The 17,960-nt window shown below is 38.8% G+C and overlaps 3 protein-coding genes and 1 long non-coding RNA gene across 6 annotated transcripts in view; 1 reads left to right on the top strand and 3 right to left on the bottom strand.

The window, feature by feature from the left end:
- The window catches only part of LOC109543541 (WD repeat-containing protein 37), a 4,766-nt gene extending 2,928 nt beyond the window's left edge, over positions 1–1,838 (top strand). Inside the window, exons 7-9 of the mRNA XM_019913313.2 lie at positions 924–1,062; positions 1,121–1,336; positions 1,392–1,838. Coding sequence (XP_019768872.2) covers positions 924–1,062; positions 1,121–1,336; positions 1,392–1,548 — 512 coding nt within the window. The 3' untranslated portion in view covers positions 1,549–1,838. The remainder of the gene's footprint in view (positions 1–923; positions 1,063–1,120; positions 1,337–1,391) is intronic.
- On the bottom strand, positions 43–926 carry LOC125502738. Its single transcript, XR_007280499.1, has 2 exons — positions 854–926; positions 43–801 (listed from the first exon to the last, which is right to left on the bottom strand). It is a non-coding gene; the product is annotated as an uncharacterized LOC125502738 (long non-coding RNA).
- Positions 1,839–5,662: 3,824 nt separating the features above from the next.
- LOC109543542 (RING finger protein 145) lies at positions 5,663–7,134 on the bottom strand. Of its 2 annotated transcripts, XM_019913314.2 has the most exons (3): positions 6,707–7,134; positions 6,533–6,651; positions 5,663–6,475 (listed from the first exon to the last, which is right to left on the bottom strand). In XM_019913314.2, exons 1-3 carry the CDS (start codon positions 6,759–6,761, stop codon positions 5,681–5,683), a joined length of 969 nt encoding a protein of 322 aa, XP_019768873.1. In that variant the 5' UTR covers positions 6,762–7,134; the 3' UTR covers positions 5,663–5,680. The 2 variants fall into 2 exon arrangements, with proteins under 2 accessions (XP_019768873.1, XP_019768875.1); XM_019913316.2 differs by lacking the exon at positions 6,707–7,134 and having other exon boundaries at positions 5,663–6,494; positions 6,533–6,636.
- Positions 7,135–11,600: 4,466 nt separating this feature from the next.
- Positions 11,601–17,960, bottom strand: part of LOC109543538 (ERAD-associated E3 ubiquitin-protein ligase HRD1B) — an 11,243-nt gene continuing 4,883 nt past the window's right edge. For both annotated transcript variants that reach the window (XM_019913309.2, XM_019913308.2), the window contains 2 exons: positions 12,676–12,794; positions 11,601–12,622 (listed from right to left, as the gene is read on the bottom strand). In XM_019913309.2, coding sequence (XP_019768868.2) covers positions 11,807–12,622; positions 12,676–12,794 — 935 coding nt within the window. In that variant the 3' untranslated portion in view covers positions 11,601–11,806. The remainder of the gene's footprint in view (positions 12,623–12,675; positions 12,795–17,960) is intronic.

Consider the following 17,960-nt stretch of genomic DNA (forward strand, 5'->3'; position numbering starts at 1 on the left):
TTTCTCAGAATTTGCAGTATTTCACTAAGAAAGTGGTAGATCAATTTGCCTTTTTAACGTTGGTTTTAATTAGTTCGGTTTGTATCGTTTGTTTGTTTTTCTATAATTATGTATTTAATTGTTTTAATAACAACGTGTTTATAAAAAAAAATCCCAGCGTGCATTCGATTTTTAATTTTTTTTGCCTCATTTTTCCCTATGGCTGCCGACGCCCTTCCAGTCTATAGTCTCCGGTCTACTCACTTTATTTTCATTTTTTTTGAGTAGATTTTCTGAAAACACTATGATGCCAGCACAAGCAATAGCTATCCGTTTCTTGCTTCGCATTTTAAACACTTAGTTTAACTAATCTGCTCTGCCACGACCAAATCTTTTAGCTCACTTGAAATACCACGCGCCAGATCAAGTCTGTCTGAAACGTAAGATTTCACTCCACTTACGGACGGATCTGATACCTCCAATCCCATTGGAAGAATCGCCACTCGTGCTTGGTATGTTAATTAGTTGGCAGGGAAAGATTTAATTCGTCCGATCTGGATCTGTCGAATCAAATCTCTACGTATCTGAACTGTACGGGTAATCTGCCCGTGTATGGGGCGCTATTAACGGACCGATATTTCTTCGAATTTGGCTCAGATATGACAGATATTTCGCTCGTGTATGGTGCGCTATTGAAATCCTTTTTGCTATTTAAAGGAAAAAATGCCTTGGTTGGGGGTCAAATTTCTTACCAGAATAAAATAAGTTGCTGCTGCTACATTTGTCCAATTCGAGTGTTTCACACGTACATTTCCAGCTTGGCTGTAGGGATATTTAATCAGTAATTTGGTTACGTCCATTTCTACAACAATACTTTGTACATAAGGAGTATTCCGAAGCCAGCGTTTTTTGGGCAGACTGAAGGTTACTGTGTGGTTTTCCAGGACACGATCAAGAGTTGACGCACACCGCCAGCCATCCAACACAGAAATTGGCGGTGACTTCGTCCAGAGACACCACGTTTCGCCTGTGGGACTTCCGGGAAGCGGTCCATGCTGTGTCGGTGTTTCAGGGGCATACCGAGTAAGTGGAGAATGTGCGCTCCAAAAGTCGTCCCCATACGGTAAGTGTGGTTTTGCAGAAGCGTCACTTCGTCGGTATTTGCGCGGGAGGACAAAGTGGTGTCCAGCTCAGACGACCGCAGCGTCAAAGTGTGGGATCTCCGGAATATGAGATCCCCAGTGGCCACCATCCGAGTGGACTCGGCGGTTAATCGCCTCTCGGTCTCGGCCAATGGCGTGATTGCAATTCCTCACGATAACCGCCATATTCGCCTGTACGATCTATCAGGAGTGAGGTAGGAGGTTTTGAGGGATTAGAGGGCTGGGAAGTTGACGGCGTTTTCCTTGCAGGTTGGCTAGATTGCCCAGATCTAGTCGCCAAGGCCACAACCGGATGGTTGCTTGCACGGCCTGGTCAGACGAGATGCTCAGTGGCGTCAATTTGTACACGTGCGGGTTCGATAGAAGGGTTCTGGGATGGTCGGTCATTTCTTTGAAGGATATGTAAGGCCCTGTTGTAGGGCCACTTGTGATATATCTTCGATTTTATTCTACGGGGTGTCCTCAGAAGGATGGCCCGAGGCAAAGTATGGTAGTTTAATGGCTTGGAAATGTTGCCCGAGCCAACTTTATGAGCACACTCTGTATAGCGGGTGTTTCAAGTTCCAGTAGTAGGCATTTAACCCAAACAGGTCAATCAAATCTCTTTCGGTTGCGAGAGTGTTTTTTAACTCAAATTGAGAAACACCCTGTATATGGACAGGGTGTTCCGTAAATATGTTTAAATATTTTAACAGCGTGTTCTAGTCATTTTAGAGGGGGGTATTCCTGATATTTTTTTTAGATTGAGGTCTCATTTTTGAGATACAGTAAAGTCCGCTTATAATGAACCCGGTTGTAGTGAACTTTCGGTTAAAACAAACTTTTCTCTTTTAATTGAAACGTCGTCCATAATGGCCAACGCATTTTTTACTGTTTATAACGAACCCGTTTATAACGATCACTTTTTAGGTTAGTTGTATAGTTACTTTCCGTTTATAACGAACTTCCACGCTCAGCAACACGAATTGTGCGGAGTTGTTTATATTAGTGAGAGCTAGAGACAGGCAGTGACTTGTTGTTTTTTGCCGCGTTATGTTTGTAAATCGTTTTAGAATGGAAAAACAAAAATGCAAAGCTTTTTCACTAAATGAAAAGTACGAGATTATTAACAAAGTAAAAAGTGGAGTAAAGCAGAGTGGCATTTGTATGGAATTAGCACTTGGGAAGTCTACTGTTGCAACAATATGGAAAAACAGAGAAAACATTTTATCAGCGTATGACAAAGCAAATGTTAGATGTAAGAAGTTAAAATTATCTGCACATGAAGGTTGACAAGGGACTTATTAAGTGGTTTACTCAAAAAAGACAAGAAAACGTTCCCATAAGTGGCAGTGTTTTGCAAGAAAAGGCTAGTGAAATTGGGAGTAAAATCAAAAACAAAGAGTTTGTTTGTTCTAGAAGTTGGGTAGAGAGTTTCAAGAAGAGACATAATATCAGTAGAACACAAGTGCGAAGCTCCAACCTATGGATCAAGGAGTAATACATTCCCTGAAGTCATTATAGGAAAATTCTTCGTATGAAAATGTTAGAGGCGATCGATAAAAATGAAACATTTTCTATAAATCTCTTAGATGCAGTTAATTTCATTCATAGAGCTTGGCAAAAAGTTAGTCGAAAAACCATTGCAAATTTCTTTAAGCATGGTGGATTTGTAAGAAAAGACAATGATTATTAACCAGACGATGAAATTCCACTTAATATAAGACCCTGACTACGAGTATGACTCAGATGAAGATGTGCCCAATTTTGTCGAAGAACAAGTTAAAACCAAATTGCGTGATTTCAATTTCTTCGAATATGTGATCATTGATAATGGCATTCTTACAAGAGAAATGTTGGCCGATGAGCAAGTTATAGACTCCGTAACCTCATCTACATCTTTAAGCGATAATGAGGAAGATGACGATTTAGGTGAAACTGATTCTACTGTAGATACTAATGCTGTTCCAACCATTTCTCAAATGGCAAAAAAGTGTCAGAAACTAGGAATTTTCTACAATCACGCCAAGTTCCTAATCATATCTGGGAGTCATTTTGTGATCTAGAAAACTACGTAAATAACATCTATTTTTGCAGCAGAAATGTACAAACAAAAATTACAGACTTTGTGAAGTAGATTTCAAATTGTGTTCTGTTTATCTTTTTGTGTTCTTTTTAGTTATTCCGACTAACTTCTACTACTCTATGTAAAACTAACGAAATAAAATACACCACGTGTTTTTATATATTATTCGCTTATAGCGAACTCCGGATATAACGAACCAGTTTTAGTTCATTTTTCAAGTTCGTTATATTCGGACTCAACTGTATTTGATCTCCAAAATGGCCAAAAATATTAGTTTTTGTTGTTTTTCTTTAAAACGGTTAAATATTGGAAACTTCAATTTTGGTACACATTATAAGCTAATTGAGTCCCATTCTATGGTACTATTTTGTAGTTCACTTTACTTTTATACAGGGTAGAAATGTGGAACTCCTACTTTTGTTTTGTTCAGAACTTTTTTGTGTGCACTTAAACTTTTATCAAGATAATTTTTTTAATTGCCACGAGTTGTTTATCAACTTTTTTATCTCTTATTATTTTAGGTTAAGGACACTGGTTTGCCCGCAAAACAATTAAATAGTTTCGGCTTAATCAAAACTTTCCAGGCCGTTGGATTGGTAGAGGTCAAGAAGCTCCTTGATTTTTACTTCTGGGGCCATTTAAAAAATACGGTGTATTCAACAGAAGTGAATGCAATCGAATAACTTTAGGAAATAATATTTAATATTTCTAACGAAATAAGAACTTCAGTGCAAACTTTAAGCTTAGAGAGACGCTTAAAAGACTGCTGCTAAGGTAACATTAGAATGGTTATTTAAATTTAATTCTGTTCGTTTATATCGTTGCGCATATTGTTACTATGTTTTTATTTAAGTAAAATTTATTCAAACTTAATAATTGTAATCTGAACGAAAATACACAATTTAGAAAAACAATTTAGGTTGTTAGGAATCAACTAATAATGCGTACCAAAATTGTTATATGAAAACGTTATTAGATTTACAAAAAGGAACTTAATTACTTACACATTTTGAGAACGACAAAGAAAACGATTTTATGTTTTTGCGGGCAAACTAGTGGTCTTATGAAAAAACAATAAGAGTAAAAAAGTTGGTAAATAGCTTGTAGTAATTAACAAGATTATGTCGAGAAAAGTTTAAGTGCGCACAAAAAAGTTCTGAACAAAACAAAAGTAGCGGTTCCACATTTCTGCCCTGTATAAAAGCAAACTGAACCACGAAACACTATCATAAAATGCCACTCAATTAGCTTATAAAGTATACCAAAATTGAAGTTTCTGTGTAACCGTTTTAAAGGAAAACAACAAAAACTAATATTTTTTGCCATTTTGGAAATCAAATAACTCAACAACGAAGCCTCAAAGTTAAAATATTTTCAGGAAGACCCCCTTCTTAAATGACTAGAAGAACACGCTGCTATAATATTTTAACGTATTTACGGAACACCCTGTATATTAGGGCAGTTCAATGCAGTTGATCTGATTTTTCTGCGTATGTTTCCTGTGATTGTTATGGAAGAAAAGCCCCAAAAGCTGGGTTCTCATGAGTCCGGAATGCGGAATGCGGAAAACCTTCCGACCAATCAGAAGTTTGCCGGATGCGTTAGCTCCGCCCATTCGCAGAAGTTCCCAAATTGTAATATTTTCCGCATGGCGTGCGGAAGAATGTGAAAACCTAGGTTATCTCCAGTGATGCTCCAGTGAAAGGTTAAATTCAGCGGCGTCTATTCGACCGTCTTTCATTTTGATGTGTTTGTTTCCTTCTTTTTGGAACGTACAAAGACAAAACTAGATTTAACTTTTGGTTTCGAACGTTCATTTCATGCGCCTCAAAATACTGGCAAGAAAACATGTAGAAACAAGAGTGGTATCGTTTCTCGCTTCCCGAAAGATATGCCAACACTGTCGGCGGAATGCGGAAAAATAATCCGGATATATGTGAATTGCGTGAATTTTTCCGCGCGTAGTAATGGTAGTCCACAAAATATTCCGGACCCATAAGAAACAAGCTTTAGAGCATTTTCGTTTTCGTTTAATCACAGTGGATCTTGGGCGTCAAGTTTGGATCACCCTGTCCTAGGTTAAAATAACCATAATATTTTGGTCACCCTGTATACTGATTTACCAATTGGTATACAGAGCGGCCCAATAGTTATGGTCATCTAAAATCTACTGGCGATATGAATTCCTGACCCTTTATACGATTCTTGTATTGGAAATGGCGCAAAAGGTTAGTTGAGTTTGGGCAGGTCCTGCCATGATTGTTTGTGACACCCTGTAGATTATGTGAAGGCTGTAGATCTTTAATACGGTGTAGTTTCCATTGTTTCTCTCATTGGATGGTTTACACTGAATCCATCCAAGGTTGAGGCTTCTGGACATTCTGAGCTCTAGTCAGACAATAAGGGTCTAATGTGTAACACTCATCTTCGGTTTTATGTTAATAATAATTTGATCCAAACTGAGCACAGGTGTTTATTTGATGTAGATCCTATTTTCCAAAAAATCGTGCTTGCACAGAGGGCAGTAAAACGAATGGCGCAGACACCGTTTCAAGCAGTAGGGATGGAAGAGATGATTGCAGGGCGTGATGCGCGCCTTGGACATGTTGTTGAGGCATACGGCGCAAATATCGTCCCAATCCTCGATGTCTTTGCTCGTGGCCACCTGGAAATTTGAGTAGGTGTCGCGCTCAGTAATCAGCAGCTCCCAGTAGTTGTAGTAGGCGTCCTTGATGCGCAGATAGACCGTGAAGTACAGACTGAGCAGGATCAAGTTGGAGTAGTTGAAGTAGAGGCTGTAGAGCCCCACAACTATCCCTGCAGCGATGGCAACTGCGTTCATGAGAAGGGGCACGTAGAGGTGCTCCAGATTCTCCAGCTTGTCGATCTTCAGAGCCTCCACCAGCTGGGAGAAGATCTCCATGAAGATTTTCTCAGTGCAGAGATAGTAGATGGAGGTGATCAGACTGTAGGCGAGTTTGGGTTCGTACTGAATGCCCTGCTCTCTGAGACAAAGGACGGCAACCACCGCTTTGGCCCATTCCAGAATGATCTTGCAGAGCCACTTCAGGTAGTTGGTCAAGGAAGGCGTTCCAACGACTACCCGGTTCCGGCTGCCTTGGTAGATATCGCGCACTCGAGTGGCAAAGTACCCCAACACCGAGTAGAACAGCACGGTGGTCAAGGCCAGGACAATGTCCTTGTCCGGCGATAGACTCGAAGAGTCCGGACGATACATCCGCTGCTCGCAGAGCAGAAAAAAGCTGATCTGGAACGACGATTTGGCCCTAAATGACTCGCGAGATTTCAGACCATAGGATGTTACCTGGCAAGCGAACGCATAGATGTTATGCAGATTGATGACGAACTGTTCAATGTTGTGGATCTCTTCCATCAGTTCGGATTTGAGGGTGGCAATCCACTCCAACACAATCGGACACCAGCCTGAAACCAGAAATCCCGTGAATGTTCTGTTAAGGGGCTGGTTGCAGGGACCCACGGGTGCCCGGACTGATCGAATCCAGCGAGTCGCTGCGATGGAAGAACGAAGCCATCTGCTACGGGAATTTTGAGTGAAATTGTCCAAAGTTTTGAGGCGTGTCAATGTGGCGTTTGAGGTTTTTGTCGGGCTTTGATGATTTGGTAAAGCTTTGATTATACATTGCGGATCATTTGCCACTTACAAATTATACAAAGTGTCCACAAAAGCTAGCTGCTAAACACAAAACTTGTAGGCCATTGCTTGAGACTGGTTTGCTCGGCGCAAGTGCCACTCGTGAAGATGCACCCGACTCGTGCTTGCAAAACGTCAAGATCATTCCACGACAGTTAGGCATCAACAGTAACTGAAACTTTTAGTTTTGTGGGATTTCATGCCGTCCGGGCGAAGAGTTTCGGAAATTCTGCAGATCAGCAGCCCTTGGCGTGGAACTTGGCGTGATTGTAGAAAATTCCGAGTTTCTGAAACTTTTTTTGTCATTTCAGAAATGGTTGGAACAGCATTAGTGTCTACAGTAGAATACGTTTCACATAAATCGTCATTTTTCTTATTATCGCTTAAAGCTGTAGATGAGGTTACGGAGTCTATAATTTTCTCATCGGTCAACATTTCTCTTGTAAGAATGCTCACATATTCGAAGAAATTGAAATCACGCAGTTTGGTTTTAACTTGTTCTTCGACAACATTGGGACATCTTCATCTGTGTCATACTCGTAGTCAAATTCTTTATACTTTTCTAACCATTCGTTAAGTGGACTTTCATCGTCTGGTTCATAATCATTTTCTTTTCTTACAAATCCCCCATGCTTAAAGAAATTTTCAATTGTTTTTCGTCTAACTTTTTGCCAAGCTCTATGAATGAAATTATCTGCATCTAAGAGATTTATAGAAAATGTTTCATTTTTATCGATCGCCTCTAACGTTTTCATAAGAAGAATTTTTCACCGGCAGACTCTCCAACAATTTTTCCCCTACTGATATTATGCCTCTTCTTGAAACGCTCTTCCAAACTATTTGTTTTTTATTTTGCTCCCCATTTCACTAGTATTTTCTTGCAAAACACTGCCACTTATGGGAACGTTTTCTTGTCTTTTTTGAGTAAACCACTTAATAGGTCCCTTGTCAACCTTTTCATGTGCAGATAATTTTAACTTCCTACATCTAACATTTGTTTTGTCAGACGCTGATAAAATGTTTTCTGTGTTTTTCCATATTGTTGCAACAGTAGACTTTCCAAGTGCTAATTCCTTACAAATGTCACTCTGCTTTACTCCACTTTTTATTTTGTTAATAATCTCGTATTTTTCATTTAGTGAAAAAGCTTTGCGTTTTTGTCTTTCCATTCTAAAACGATTTACATTCTTCCATTCTATAACTCTCACTAATATAAACAACTCCGCACGATTCGTGTTGCTGAGCGTGGAAGTTCGTTATAAACGGAAAGTGAATATACAACTAACCTAAAAAGTGATCGTTATATCCGGAAGTTCGTTATAAACGAACCCGGTTATAACCAGTAAAACAATACGTTGGTCTTTATGGACGACGTTTCAATTAAAGGAAAAAAATTCGTTTTAACCGAAAGTTCACTATAACCGGGTTCATTATAAGCAGACTTTACTGTATATTTACGTTCAACTCTTGTATATCTTGCGACTATACTGAGTGTTCTAACCTTAAGATTTTTATTTATTATATGCGTTCACGAAAATGACCACAATTTTTTTTAGCGTAAAACGTGATCAAAAGCAAATCCAAGATTATCCGTAACGTTTATTTTGGCACGTACAAAGAATACAAATGTTCGTATAAAACTAGCTGGGCTAGAGCCCAATTTAACTCTAGCTAAAAAACGTAGAAAAACTTAACCTAAGGAAGCAGTCACCGGGTTCTCCATTCTTAAAACAACAACGAAAACAAATCGAAAAAAAGTCAAACGTTTTGTGTCGATTTATACTTGCCTATATGGACAACAGCTCTAATAATACGTTGCTTTCACTTAAAAATATTTCGTCTGTGACGTTAATGCATCTACAACATAAATACTTCTGTTTATATCTGAAAAATTTGGCAAGCGAAGCCCGAATGTTAAAACAAACAATTTCTGATGGCCTGAATTCTCAAAGTGAGCTTTTGCTCATTTTGTAAACAGTCGCATCAATAACATATTTTGATTAAATGACCCATTAACTCGGCGGATCTCTATGAGGAACGCTCTGTATAGTCTGGGTTGAGTTCAATATTTTACTCCAATGGTCTCAGTTTCATGTCTGCTCTGTTTGCAACTTTATCTGAAAAATCAGCAGAGATTGGGATTTGACTGAAAGTTTTGAGTAGTTTGGAGGCTGTTCCCAACCCTCTAAGGTGTGAAAATTTCAAGTTGCTTCTTTCATTGCTTTGGGAGTTAGGCAATTTTCACTGTGTGCCTCACAAATCAGCCGGAGTCTGGATTTGAGTAAAACTCAGTTGATTTGGACCTCAATATCAATTTTCGAGTCTCCCAAAGCTCCAGTGCTGTTTCACTGGTTCGGAAGTGATAATTTTTTAGAGGAACTTCGTGAAGCTTGGAGCCAGATGCTTGTTTATCACTGTGTCAGAGTTACAAGTTGCTGCCTTGATTTATTTGAGAGTTTTTTCATTTAAGTTAGCAACAATTACTGATCCTCATTAGACAACATTTGATAGTACATAAACAAGTATTTGAGTGAATTTTGATGCCTTTTCCACTACGTTAAAATTTCAAGTTGCTACTTTCATATGCCTGAGAGGAAGAATTTTTCGTACATAAAAAACAAGAGGGTCATGTAGTTGAATGAGACTCCATCCAGTTTGAACCTTGATGAATCTTCCCTCCTTTATAAAAATTTCAAGCTGCTACATTCAATCGTATAGGAACTAGAACATTTTTCTTTTAGAGTTGCAAGTGATTACTGATGACTCGCAACAAAGTTTGGAGGGGTTGGAGGTACATTAAAAATCAGGAGGTTCTTGGATTTGAGTCAGATTTGGTGAGTTCGGAGCTCGATACCTCTTGTCTGATATATGAAAATTTGAAACCGCTGCTTACTTTGGTTTAGGAGTTATAATTATTTTAACCGACTGCGCTGTGATTAGCGATGGATCACATTAGACACAGCTTGAACTTGAGTGAACTTTGGTTAATATGCAGTTTCATAAAAAATCCTCAATGGGTCCAAGCAGAAAATAGTGTTTTCTGACTTCCTGTCCGATCAGCTCAAGAGTGCTTTAACATTTCTCAATTTATACTTCGGTTGAGACACATGCGCCAAGTTGTGCCCAACGCTCTGAGTGCAGCTCAGAAACTAAAAACCATAACCTCTTAACACTTAAAACGTCAATAAGATCTATGAGTGGATGGCCCTGTATATTCCCGGTTAATGCAATTGACTGATAAAGAAGTTGGTACTTCTGTTGGGACAAATAACCGCACTTTCCCCTGTCAATGTCAAGTAAGTACAACCAAATTTAAACAATGTACTTTCAGTTCTAGTCGATCGGTTTTCGGCTGCCAAGCATTTCCGGTTGTTTTCGTGGGAAAACATGCGAAAAATCACATTTTTCGAACGCGTCATCCCGATGAGAAAATAGCCTCAAGGTTTTAGCGTTTTCGGGCCCGAGCTTGCACAATATAAATCACATTTTGGCGCCCGTCGGGTGCCTCTCTAGCCAACTTATCTATTTTGTTTTCATTAAAGTCTTTGCGTGATTGACACAAATTTATTGGGAAATGTGGCACGAGCCTCATCAATCGGCGTCGCCCAATTAATCGAAAAAAATTGATGTTTTGCTTCAGCTTCGATGCTTGGAAAATAATTTGCGCGGGCATCATGCCACCCACTTAGTGTCGTCACAATGGATAGAAATAGATGCTTTTACGATCCCAACATCCGGCTTCTAAGCGCGACTTGTTGTCGTCCAAATGAGTCGTTTTGGTTGATATTCCACCATCTTCTAGACGAATACGTGTCAAATTATGACATTGACATTCATTCTATAGAAACAGCAGTACCATCTTCGCTTCCCTTTTAGAGACTCGACTATCATTTATTCAGCGATTTAAATTTTTTCCAGTCTACGTTCGTAATTTTTAGTTATCTTACGTTCAGAGTTTCGATTTTTTAAAGCACGCGCTTTGTCTTGTAAAACTGACACTGACATTGTCATTGATAGGCAGACGTTTGGTTAACATCGGAGCTCAGAACTGTCAGCCGACCTTTTGAGTTGAGAAAATGGAATAGAACAGCTAACAGACTAAATGTCAATGACAGGGATCAGAAGTGTCAATCAATACCGCGTTTTTAACTCATATCAAGTAATCTTTCAACTGAAAAAGTAGATTTTGTTGTGCTCAAACTGAAGTTGGTCGCTTGTTCAACAGTTCTGAAATAATTGGAAGAGTCTTTTAAGGAGGATTTTCAATTTGGCGGCTACAAAGTGACATTGACAATGACAGGAAAAAGATTAGTTAACATCAGGGATTAGAAGTGTCAACTGATACGGCGTTGTACAGATGTAAATTTGGCGTTTAAATTGAAGTTGGACGCCTGCTAAACACTTCTCTAACACATGAAGATGTTTTTTAAGCAGGAAAACAAATTTAGCATTCAGTGACATTGACAATGACAGGAATCAGATTTCTTAATGTCAACAATTTCAGTTTAAAGTCCACAGACGTGACATTGACAAGAAACAGGTTAGCTGACATCGGCGCTGGTAACAGCTGAGATTGCGCAGATTTAAAATCAAATCCTGGGTTCTTCAGTCATTTATTGTTCATTTATCATTTATTGGTTATTTATAAATTGATAAATGAACAATAAATGACTGAAGAACCCAGGATTTGATTTTAATTTTGGAATTGAAACACAGTCAGGAAAGTACGTACAATTGCGCAGATTGAAACTGAGACACTCGAATATGGCGCTAATTCACCAGACCCTAATTTAAATTTTCCAGACTTTCTAACTAGTGTGCTTGTTTGTTGCACATTGGGTTTGCTTGCTCACCTCAGCGTCGTTTTTATAGTCTAATAAGATCGAATTCGCTCGATTTGACCGTTGCGGACGAAACGCCCCAAAACTAGTGCACAAACACGTACTCCCTCTTGCAGATGGGACAGTTATTGGAATTGTTCAAACACTCCCGAAGACAGCTGGCATGGAACATGTGCTGACAGGGAGTCACTCGGGCGCGTTCCATCGGGCACAAGCAGACGGCACAAACATCGTCGCAATTTTCGATTTCCTCAAAAGTGGCACAACGAAACTGGCCCAACATCGCCTGCTCACGTTTCAGCGTCCTCAAACAGTTGAAGATGGTGTCTTTGACTTTGAGGTAGACGGTGATGTAGAAGGCGAAGAAGGCGAAGTGGAACTGGCCCAAGAGCATCAAGCAGATCGCCATCAACACCGCCCAACCAATTGTGTAGAAGCGGAGAAAAACTGGCGCGTAGAACTGTTCCAGCGCTTCCAGGGACTTGATCTTCAGTAGCAGTAGAGTGGGCAGGAACAGATCCACAAACACCTTCTCAGTGCACATGTAGTACGTCCAGGTGACGAAGGTGTAGAGGGCAGTGGGACGATAGTGTTCCAGCCCTTGCTCCAGACCGAACACCAAGAGCATGAACGTGACGGTGATGATGAACGTGACGGCTTTGGTCCACTCCAGGACGATCTTCGTAGCTGACATGGCCAAGTGTTTGATATTGCTATGTTGAGTCATGTTGACCGTGATCGACCAATCTTCCTTCTCGATCAGCTCCTTGATGTAGCTGACGCAATAGGCGATGACGTTGTAGAACATCAAGGAGTAGAGCCCGGTGACCTTCTTCTGTGGACAGTGATGGCCGCCGAAGCTGCACAACAGAACGCGATCGCACAGCATGAAGAACACCAACTGGAAAGCCTCTGATAAGCCACTCACTTCACACGTCTTCAAGCTACACTTACCTGCGTGGCTAAATTGGAAATGTTCTTCATCTTCATGAAGCTCTTCTCGCATCGGTCAATGGGTGCGTAGACTTTGCGGATCAGGTTCCACGTGGGGCGCGAGTATTTCTTTGCCATTCCTGGAGCAAAACAGAGCCAAGTCAAGCATTTACTTCCAACATCGAATGCAGACAATAAAGAAAATTGATCGATTTGATGCGAAAGTGTTGCAGATTCTTTCCTGAAGAACCACCTGAAATATTCTAATAGGAGAGCGTCATGTTCAATTGCAATCAGTCTTGTGCTCCCAGGGCTCGGCACACTTTCTCAATCAACAGCTTAGAGACGATTTGGTACCAAAGTGGGGCCAAGACGCATTAATATCTAATAAAGGCCAACATTTTTTGTTTTCCGTCCCGTTTTTGCTCATTTTCCGGTAGCAAAATGAGCAAGAACGCTAATTTTTACATCATTCCAGAGAGAACTAAATGGCCTTTTTAGAATGTGAACCATCGATAAGGAAATGTTGGCAGTTTTCTCAAAAAAGTCATGATTTCAAGAAGTTTTAGAATTGAGTATTTGAGTGATCAAACAAGACGCTGCTTTTTTCGAAGTTTCTCAAGAACCATTTGAGCCACAGAATTCGTTTTGGCATCGTTGGAAAAAAATCGAGTAGTTTTGACCCAGAAAGGGAAATTTGAATATCACACACTTAGGTGCACGATTACGACAACATTTCATGTTTTCCGTCCCGTTTTTGCAAATTTTCCAGAAGCAAAATGAGCAAAAACGCTCATTTTTACATCATTCCAGAGAGAACTAAATGGTCTTTTTAGGCAGTGAACCATCGATAAGGGAATGTTGGCAGTTTTCTCAAAAAAATTTTGATTTCAAAAAGTTTTAGATTTGAGTGTTTTTTTTTTAGTTGCAAAATCGATTCAAACATGACGCTGCTTTTTTCGAAGTTTCTCAAGAACCATTTGAGCCACAGAATTCGTTTTGGCATCGCTGGATAGAGAATAGAAAATTAGACTCAGTCGTAACAACTTGAGTGAATAAAATCGAGTAGTTTTGACCCAGAAAGGGAAATTTGAATATCAGACACTTAGGTGCAAGTTTAGGCCAAAATTTCATGTTTTCCGTTCAATTTTTGCTCATTTCTCGGAAGCAAAATGAGCACGAACGTTCATTTTACATCATTCCCGAGGGAACTAAATGGCCTTTTTTAGGCAGTGAATCATCGATAAGGAAATGTTGGCAGTTTTCTCAAAAAAAACTTGATTTCAAAAAGTTTTAGATTTGAGTGTTTTTTTTAGTTGCAAAATCGATTCAAACATGACGCTGCTTTTTTCGAAGTTTCTCAAGAATCATTTCAGCCACAGAATTCGTTTTGGCATCGCTGGATAGAGAATAGAAAATTAGACTCAGTCGTATCAACTTGAGTGAAAAAAATCGAATAGTTTTGACCCGGAAAGGAAAATTTGAATATTAGACACTTAGGTGCAAGTTTAGGCCAAAATGTCATGTTTTCCGTCCCATTTTTGCTCATTTCTTGGAAGTAAAATGAGCACGAACGTTCATTTTGCATCATTCCCGAGAGAACTAAATGGGCTATTTAGGCAGTGAAGCATCGATAAGGAAATGTTGGCAGTTTTCTCAAAAAAATCTTGATTTCAAAAAGTTTTAGATTTGAGTGTTTTTTTTAAGTTGCAAAATCGATTCAAACATGACGCTGCTTTTTTCGAAGTTTCTCAAGAACCATTTGAGCCACATAATTCGTTTTGGCATCGCTGGATAGAGAATAGAAAATTATACTCAGTCGTAACAACTTGAGTGAGGAAATTCGAGTAGTTTTGACCCAGAAAGGAAAATTTGAATCAGACACTTAGGTGCACGATTAGGACAAAATTTCATGTTTTCTTGCAATCAGTGTCGTGCTCGTAGGGCTCAGCACACTTCTGAACCAGCAGATTAAAGACGATTTAATGCGAATACAGTGACGATTCGTTCGTGTTCAACCCAGTAAGATAAGAACTCGTACAACCTGAAGCCATCTAATACAAGAGTGGCAGGTTCTATGCAACCAGTGTCGTTCCTGTTGACTCGGCACAATTTCTCAACCGACAACATACTGAAGTAAATATTGAATTTTATATTGAAATTTGAAATTCAAGTGCGATTTGATGCCAACGTTGTGCGGAACAGGTCGCAACAAGAACAACATCAACATAAAATATTTCTTTGATGCAGAATAGTTCGAAAAGCGTCCATTGGCCTCAAGCGATAATCGAAATGAATCTTCCCCGTTGTCTACCTATCCCAAATAGATAGATAAACATAGACATAAATAGCTCAACAATTAGTGTTATCTGGCTTAATGTCTGTATCCCACCACAAAAATCGATAAGTGTCGGCCAACAACCGCAAAGTGTAAATACACTAAGGAAAAGAAATGGAATGTGTGAACTATTGGACCTTCAAGAAAAACAAGTTAATAAGTGCCGTAATCAGGCAACAATGTTAATTTGAAATGCGAGACATTCCATAGAACCGTGTTTTGTCACTGCTTGTTTAAATTTCAACAATTTGCCGACAATTTGAAAAAATCTCTAGTTAAACTAGATGCGTTTTGCTATAACAACCTTAAAAGAATATTTCCTTACTACTCAAGTTTTTCAGGAAATTGAGGAATGTTTGATAAAAAAAAACGGGGAAAAAAAGCATTCAACTGCTCTAGTTTCAGGATAATAGCAGTTTTTTACAGCCCTGCAAAAATGACCCAAACGCAGGAAAACGATTGCACTTTTGTCTGAGAAATCGCAAAAACCAAAGAGTACAAGAATACACGACGAATTTTTGAGCTTGAAAGCCATTTCAACGATGCAGGAGATTTTCAAAAATTACCATTCAGTCAACATTTGCAGATTTCATTGAGGAGACTTTTGCCGGAAAACTGCTAAAAAAGATGCTTCTTAATTGTTTAAGCTCGGGACCTAAGCACAAGTCTGCATAACATGAAAAACCTTACTCAAAATTCAGAAAATTTAATGTTGAAATGTTGAAGTCTCCTAACTGCTCATGGAAGAGCAATGGCAGCCTGAATCCATGACTGAATTTAAAAAACAGATTCAGTCAAAATTCGCAGGTTTCAATCAATTCTAGATTAGATTTTTTGCTCAAAATTTGGAGAAAAATGATCTTAACTGTAGCTTACAGCAGCTTCGCTTTCAACAATTTGCGAAAAATTCAAATATTCCTCAAAATATACATCAATCTAAAACAGGAGACTGTTGACTAGTAAATCATTAGAGCCTCGAAATAGTCGTGAAAGAAAGAACATCAAAGAAACACCTAACCGCATACGCACATATTGGCCTGGGGTTTTCTAAAATTAAACCGGACAAAACATTTTTTTTTCTAATTCAAATCAACTTTCGGAAGCCCCATCCGAATCCGATCCATCCGATTAACGCTTTCATTGATAAATGGGGGATTATCCGAACTGCGACCTCTTCTCTAACCCAAATCGTTAAAAATTGATGTTTCCAAACAGCCCATTAATCAACCACGAATGTCTTTGTTCTATTTATATAGTTCCCATTCGGTTTTTATGCCTGCATCAAATCAAAAATAGAATTTAGTTCAGATATAAGCGGTTGTCTGATAACGGTCGCCTGATAAGCGGACTGTGGCGCTCAGAAGGCGCATCAGAAGGATTCTATCGCTAGCTCGTGGTACCCAGATAGGTCACTCTTCGTAAACAACGTTTTTTTTCTTTTTCTCTTAATCAACCGCTGTCGTAATTAATTTATTTTAGATAATAGACGGCTGCAGTTCCAATGTAAATAAACACGTCTAGTCGCAAGCATGCGAGTGATTCTAAAAATATGTGTGACATTTCCTGGTATGCAGCACCCGGCTTATCAAACTGGTATTTTTACTTTCGGAAATCGTAATGACCACCATCAATAATCACAACAAATAATTAAGTTGTTGTTTTCGATGCTGTCATAGTAGCGCCCAATTTCGAATGAGTAATATGTTATTTTCGGGGAACTACTTTGATGTTTGACATTTAATTCATGTCAAATCACACTTAGCGAATTTTGACACTGATGTTTTCGACGTTTCCATAGAAACATTGTGATGAGCGCCAACTAACTAACATGACTTATGTCAAATCACGACAGTTAATTTTCACATTTTGACAGTAACTAATCTGGCTGTGTGGTGTTCTCCGCAACTCGCAATCAGCGCCATCAATAATAATAATAATTATTATTATCAATTAATCCAGGGCAAGTTGAGAATGAAAATTCGCCCAGGACATAAAAGTCGCTTGATTCTGAATATCTGAAATGCCTTGGAAATGCAAAAAACTCGCAAGTTGTAACTTGTAATTTTAGGATTTTTAGAATAGACGAAGCTCTCAACGTTTTTACGCAACTGCAGGATCTCTAATAAAAATGTGTAACTTCTAATCCGGTGAAATTTGGGGGTTAACATTTTTCTAACATTTAAAAGACATTTCACTATAAAACCTCTCAACATTTCATTTAAATCGCGCCGTCACTATTTTTTGCGGTCTTTGCAACTGTTGATCAGAAAATAAACTTTTTCACGTCACTGCAAGCTCTTCGATAAAAATTCGTAACTTCTAATCCAGCTCAAGTTGCTATTTTAATTTTTTCTAGTATATAAAAGACATTTCACTCTAAAAGCCCTCAATTTACCAGTCAAATCGCGCCGTACTGTTTTTTGCATTATTTTGGAAATATCGGTCCAAAAATTAGAGTTTTCACGCAACTGCAGGTTTATGAATAAAAATTCGTAGCTTCTAATCTAGCCCAAGTTGCGACTTGAAAATTTTCTAGCAAATGAAAGACGTTTCACTCTAAAACTTCTCGACATTTCATTTAAATCACGCAGTCACTATTTTTTGCGGTCTTTGCAACTGTTGATCAGAAAATAAACTTTTTCACGTCACTGCAAGCTCTTCAATAAAAATTCGTAACTTCTAATCCAGCTCCAGTTGCTATTTTAATTCTTTTTAGTATACAGGGTTGCTCATTAGTGCGTCAAAGTGCGATATCTCAGTAAATATGAAGTTTACAAGAAAATTCGTCAAACGAAAGTTTTTCACGTTTAAAAGGTCCACATTCTAAAATTACTTTCCAATATACAGGGTGCATCATAAACGTGTGGTAGTTACCTGGTTTTTTAAATGAAACCCCCCCTTTTTTTTGTTATTTTCAGATTGGCCGTTCAATTTTAATTTATGTTTGTTTCAACCGTTTTACCTGAAA

Source organism: Dendroctonus ponderosae, unplaced genomic scaffold (genome assembly GCF_020466585.1).
Source record: "Dendroctonus ponderosae isolate FM_Combo_2020 unplaced genomic scaffold, Dpon_F_20191213v2 Dpon_F_20191213_10, whole genome shotgun sequence".
NCBI lineage: Eukaryota > Metazoa > Arthropoda > Insecta > Coleoptera > Curculionidae > Dendroctonus > Dendroctonus ponderosae.